The sequence below is a fragment of the Vicia villosa genome, linkage group LG6 (assembly GCF_029867415.1).
Source record: "Vicia villosa cultivar HV-30 ecotype Madison, WI linkage group LG6, Vvil1.0, whole genome shotgun sequence".
NCBI lineage: Eukaryota > Viridiplantae > Streptophyta > Magnoliopsida > Fabales > Fabaceae > Vicia > Vicia villosa.
Window position 1 is genome coordinate 420,446 of NC_081185.1, and position 5,918 is coordinate 426,363.

At 31.7% G+C, this 5,918-nt stretch overlaps 1 protein-coding gene across 1 annotated transcript; it reads left to right on the top strand.

The window, feature by feature from the left end:
* Window positions 1-882: 882 nt before the first annotated feature.
* Window positions 883-2,327, top strand: LOC131611088 (bidirectional sugar transporter N3-like). The gene is made up of 5 exons (XM_058883209.1): window positions 883-985; window positions 1,137-1,173; window positions 1,299-1,509; window positions 1,604-1,885; window positions 1,975-2,327. The coding sequence occupies exons 1-5, from the start codon at window positions 940-942 to the stop codon at window positions 2,194-2,196; spliced, it is 798 nt and encodes a 265-aa protein (XP_058739192.1). The 5' UTR covers window positions 883-939; the 3' UTR covers window positions 2,197-2,327.
* The last annotated feature ends 3,591 nt before the right edge of the window (window positions 2,328-5,918 follow it).

The following is a 5,918-nucleotide window of genomic DNA, read 5'->3' on the forward strand; positions in this document are numbered from 1 at the left end:
TGACATATATAACAACACATATGTATTACTTCAATAGTCACCACAACATCAAACAATAGTATGAAATACTTGTAACATAACCAACCACTTGTTTTCCGTGCATGAGCGTGGAGATGAATACGCGCAACTTAAATATCTCGTCAATATGCAGAATGTGGAGCCGAACACGCGCAACTTTTCGTTATCGTCCGTGCAAGACACTTGGCATGCCATGATGCATTATTCAAGAGGACCATAATTTTAATATTGAGCTTGGTTAGCCCTTAGAAAAATTTCCTATAAACTTTTAATAACATTGTCATGTTTGTTTGCTATGAATGTGAGAAATCATAATTGTTTGACCTAACAAATGAAATTAATTAAAGGAGACTTTGCAAATACCAAATAATATTATTTGTTATGATGACTTACTTCCTAGAATAAAAGTACACTAAGTTTGTTGTTCCTAGTTATACACTTTAAAAAAGTAACATTAAGAATCCTCAGAGTTTGCATTCCTGTATAAGTTGATTGATGGAGAATGAATGTAAATAGTAATGTAAAAATAAAAGAATTATTCTCACAACTCTCATTTGACTAAAATACCAAACCACATCTCCAATAACAGTAAGTAATAATTAAAAAAATAATAATATTAAACTTTGTGGTGCTAGTGCTACGTTTCACATGTATATGCCCAACAACTCAAAAGTTCAATCACTCATATCATATCACTTCACTCAAAAGTATACACACAAAAATCTCTATTTTTTTTAAAATTAGTATCAGATTTTATATTTAGTTTTAATATAGTACGTTCCTTTTTGCATGTATATTTTATTTCCACATGCACTTGGAACGTGTATATATATCTCTACAAGGAGTAAGCTTCTCTCATCAATTAACTTCAGTCCTTCCATTGCTTGAGATTTGGAACAAAACTCATCATTCCAAATTCTCATGGCAATCAGTCACTCCACTTTAGCTTTTGCCTTTGGCATGCTAGGTATCATTGTTCATTCATTCATTATAATTCATTCAACCTTATTTCAGCTTATTTAATATTTCAGTTAGTGCGATATCTTATATCAATGCTTATTAAAAAAAATATTTCAGCTTATTTACTAACATGATTTTTTTTCATTTTTAATGCATAGGTAATGTCATTTCCTTCATGGTATTCTTGGCTCCAATGTAAGTATATATTATATATACTTCTACTTAAAACTATAGATATTAAAAAAAAATATTAAGATTATACAGAAATAGCAGAAAAGCAGGAGTTTATATTAATTATAATTTGTGTTATTATTTTACAGGACGACGTTTTATCGCATATACAAGAAGAAATCAACCGAGGGTTTTCAATCACTACCTTATCTGGTGGCATTATTCAGTTCCATGCTTTGGTTATACTATGCATTACTCAAAAAACATGAATTTCTCCTAATTACCATTAACTCCTTCGGATGCGTCGTAGAACTCGTTTACATCGTCTTGTACATCATTTATGCAACCAAGGATGCAAGGGTAATTAATTTCCCTATAGTTACTTTAGTTAAATTTTCTAGATATAGTTTAATACTATAATTAATTAACATGTTTGTTAATTACTTTACTGCAGAAATTAACTATTAAGTTAGTTTTCGCGATGAACATTGGATCTTTCGGATTGATCCTTTTGGTGACACAATACGCTTTGCATGGTCCGATTCGTGTTGAAGTTCTTGGATGGATTTGTGTTTCGATATCCGTTAGTGTTTTTGCAGCACCATTAACCATTGTGGCACAAGTTGTTAGAACAAAGAGTGTTGAGTTTATGCCATTCAATTTATCATTCACTCTCACATTGAGTGCAATCATGTGGTTTGGTTATGGTCTTTTTCTCAAAGACATATGCATTGCTGTAAGTCTTATTATTTTGCAAAGTATATAGTTTAATTCATGAGTCATGTTTTAATCATTGAAACTAAATTGTTGTGTTTATATGTGTAGCTACCAAATGTGCTTGGATTTGCACTAGGGTTGGTTCAAATGATACTCTATGGTATTTATAGGAATGGTAATAAAAAGGCTTCACAACAAGATTCACTAAAAAGTGTTGTTGTAGAAAACTCATTAGGAGGAGTTGGTGAAGTGTTTCAAGTGGAAGAAGATGTGGAGAAAGGAATGAAGAGGGAAGAAGAAGAGAAAAAGAAGAACATGGAAGAAGTTTAACTATATAAATGTTCAATTGTGTTGTGAATCCTATGTATGAATGGCCACCACTATCTTCCATAAATCTGTAGCTACATATGCTAGCTAGTGAGTGATGATCATTGTTATGTGTCATGTATTCTTTTCTTGGGAGGAGGAGGAATAAATTCTACCATCATTGTTATATAATACATCATTTATCTTATAATAATTGTGATTTTCAGTTTTCTATTTAATATTAAATACTTTTTATAAGCAAATTATTGAATTGTACATGTTGTAACTAGCGTCGTCAAGAACAAATTAAAACTCTGAGAAAGATTGAGTTTCTTGAACAAACACAAAAATTTCTTCAATTTTACGAAAGAGAGAAGAAGAAATAATAAGAAATTAGGATTGGTTATAACTGTTTTACTATTCACTTTCTCAATCATGGTTAAAAGATTATAAGTGAATAACAACAACCAATGCTCTCTTAACAACCTGAGAGAACCAGTCATTTATAGACAACTGAGCTAACTTAAACAACAAGCTAACTTAAGTAATTGAGTTAACAAACTGGCTCAATTTAGCATGCTAACAAATATAACATATTTTGGCAACTGCATGCTTGAACGGACTTCGACTATATTATGCAGAACTTTGACTTCTGTTGAACCAACTATTGTTGAGACTAGATTTTGATCCAATTCGACATACCAAACTTGTCGAGAATCTTCCTTAGATATGTCTCTTGAGATAAGCATAATCTCGACTACTTTCTATCGAGAATATTCCGTAGATATGTCTCTTAAGATAAGCATAAACTCGACTACTTTCTATCTCTCTGGATGTAAATCCCAAGGATTATGGTGGCAGTACCAAGATCCTTCATCTTGAACTCTTGTCTAAGTTAAACCTTTACCCTTAATACTTCTTCAAAATTTTCGTTGGCTATGAGGATATCATCCACATAAAACAACAAAATCACAAGTGAACTTCCATGTCGAAATCTAAAGTAAACGCAATGGTCAAGCTGACTTCTAGTGAAACCTATGTGTGTTATTAACTTGTCGAATCTCCTATTTCATTGTCAAGGAAATTGTTTCAAGTCATACAAAGACCTACTTAGCTTGCATACATAATCCTCCTTGCCTTTTACTTCATATCCTTTAGGTTGCTTCATGAGGATAGTTGCACTAGATCACCATACAAGAATGCAATCTTCACATTCATCTGTTCCAATTCTAGGTTGAACTTTGCCACCATATCAACCAAGATTTGAATGGACATGTGCTTCACAATAGGAGAGAACACATCATTAAAGTCGACTCCTTCTTACAGAATGAACCCCTCAGCGATCAATCTTGCCTTGTATCTCTTCGACATCACTCATATGATTCTTTCTTTCACCTTGAAGATCCACTTACAATTGACTAATCTGGTCCATGTGGGTCTCTTAATCAACTCTCAAGTGTTTTTATCATTAAGTGATTTCATCTCATCATCCATGGCTCTAAGTCATTCAGTTTTGTCTTGACTCCTTATAACTTCTTTATAGTCTCTAGGTTATACATCTAGAGCTCCACTTGCATATATTAAGGCATAGGCTATGAGATCAGCATAACCAAGTCTTCGAAGTGGCTTAATAACTCTTCTCGACCTGTCTCTTGCCAGCAGATAGTCATCAATAATTTTTGGATATGAGTAACTTAGAATTTGATTTAATTTTCCAACTTATTTGTGATGATATATTGTAACAAAAAGATACTTGTGATTTTAAAAATAGTGGAAGACTAATTGATTTTCAATGGTTCGTCATTGGAGACTGGACTAGATACAAACGAGGACGACACATCAAACTAGTACAAATACTGGTGCATAATTCTCTTTATCCAATCTTCTAAATTTCTATATAGTTTGTATGTCCAAAGGTTGGTTATTTCTTTCTAGCGTTGTATGAATTTAGGAATTTAACACTTTCCAGAATTGTATGTTGTTAAGTTTATCGTTTTTAGTGTTTTAATGCTTAGCGTTGGTTTGTGTTGGATCTTGTCTATTAAAGATTCTTTCTACTACTTGTATCTGTATAAACTTGTAATATTAGATTCTTATTCGATTAAATTTCATTCAAATATCTCGTTGTGAATTGAATTTGATGAATTGGCACATTGTATGTTAGTAATTTCATCAAACTAATTTTCATTGTATTTTCTATTCATTGAGTAAATTGTGCTGTCAATCTAATAACACATTTTTTCTAGAAACTTCTTCTCCCGTGCATTTTAAAAACTTTGATTTTGGAAAAAAATTTAAAACTAATTATTAATAGGGAAAGTTTTATTCAACTGCGCCTTCTAGGCCATTTTACTCTCATATTCAACCCAACAATTGACATCAAGAGATGGTCTTTTTGATTACGTCACATGTAACGCCCGGAAATTCGATTATTCGCTTAATCTAGACGTTTGGAGTATTTAGTGAAGTTTTCGTATTTTGAGACGATTTAGTCGATATTAGTTCGGGATAGCGGATCGATATTTAATCAAGAGTTTTGATATTTTCAGTATTAGAAATATTATTGGAATAATATTTGAAGTTTAGGGAATTTTCCGAGTAATTAAGATTAGACCGGAATATATTGGTCGAATTTGGATTGTCGGTGTTATTTTAAGAAGCGTATTTGAATTTATTAAGTTAAAAGTCGGATTTTAGTTGGACGGTCGAAGAATAATATTAAGAATAATATTATTTACAAGTCGGAATTTATTATATCGTTGAAATATTAATAAAAGTGATATTTTGATTTAATTGGAGTTATTTATCTTATTGGGCCTAAATTGATTTTTGAGGATATTAAATAAAGAAGAGTTGTTAACCACTAAGCCCAAATTGGATTTTATATTAGGGTTTTAGAGAATTGGAAAGAGGAGAGTGGTCATAATGAAGAGAACAAGAATAGAAGAGAAAGAGGCAAGACTATGGAGAAGAAGAAGGAGCTTGAAGATTTTTCATCCATGGTGTCAATTGAAGATGCAATTGGAGACCCATTGAGTTGCTTCCATTGATAAGGTAAGGGTGGGGTTCTCTTCCTATAATGGGGCTTATGAAACCTTGTATGTAGGGAATTGGGTGTGTAGATTTATTGCATTGTGTTGTGTTGATAATTGCTGAAAATTGGGATTTATTATGAACACCATAAAATAGTGATGAATCCTTTTCCTTTTTCCTTTTTGGTCTGAGACGCTAGTGTCATGAATTGGAAGTGGTCACCCCACTTGTAGAAATGACCATAACCATATTTAATTAGTGAATGAAACATATTTAATTAAGTGCATGAAATAGGTTTAATTAAGTGAAATGAATGAATGACATATATGAATTGGAACAGTAGCGATATCGTGTATTACATGACCATTGGCATATACTGGTTGGTACTGTAGCGTAAAGAATTTGGCACTGCAATGATGTTTCAAGACAATATATATAAACACATAACTCATTAGCTTGTGATAGTAATATACTACTAGTAATAATAATATTAGTCATAATGATTTAATAATACTTAATGTTAGTATTATATTATAATAGTAATTTAGCAGAGATTGAATTAGTAGTGAAAATCACTTTATAACAGTAGCAATTGGTGATAGTAATTTTAGTAGTGACTTTTGATTGAAATAGAAACAGTAGCAATTATAGAGGATGTAACTCAAAACAGTCCCATTTGACCGAAATAGCTGAATTAAACGGTATAATTAGTT

Excerpts from the sequence above, each read along its gene's own strand:
- LOC131611088 (XM_058883209.1), top strand. The coding sequence starts at position 940 with ATGGCAATCAGTCACTCCACTTTAGCTTTTGCCTTTGGCATGCTAG. Across the intron at positions 1,510-1,603 it reads ATGCAACCAAGGATGCAAGG|AAATTAACTATTAAGTTAGT; the intron begins GTAATTAATTTC and ends ACTTTACTGCAG. Across the intron at positions 1,886-1,974 it reads TCAAAGACATATGCATTGCT|CTACCAAATGTGCTTGGATT; the intron begins GTAAGTCTTATT and ends TTATATGTGTAG.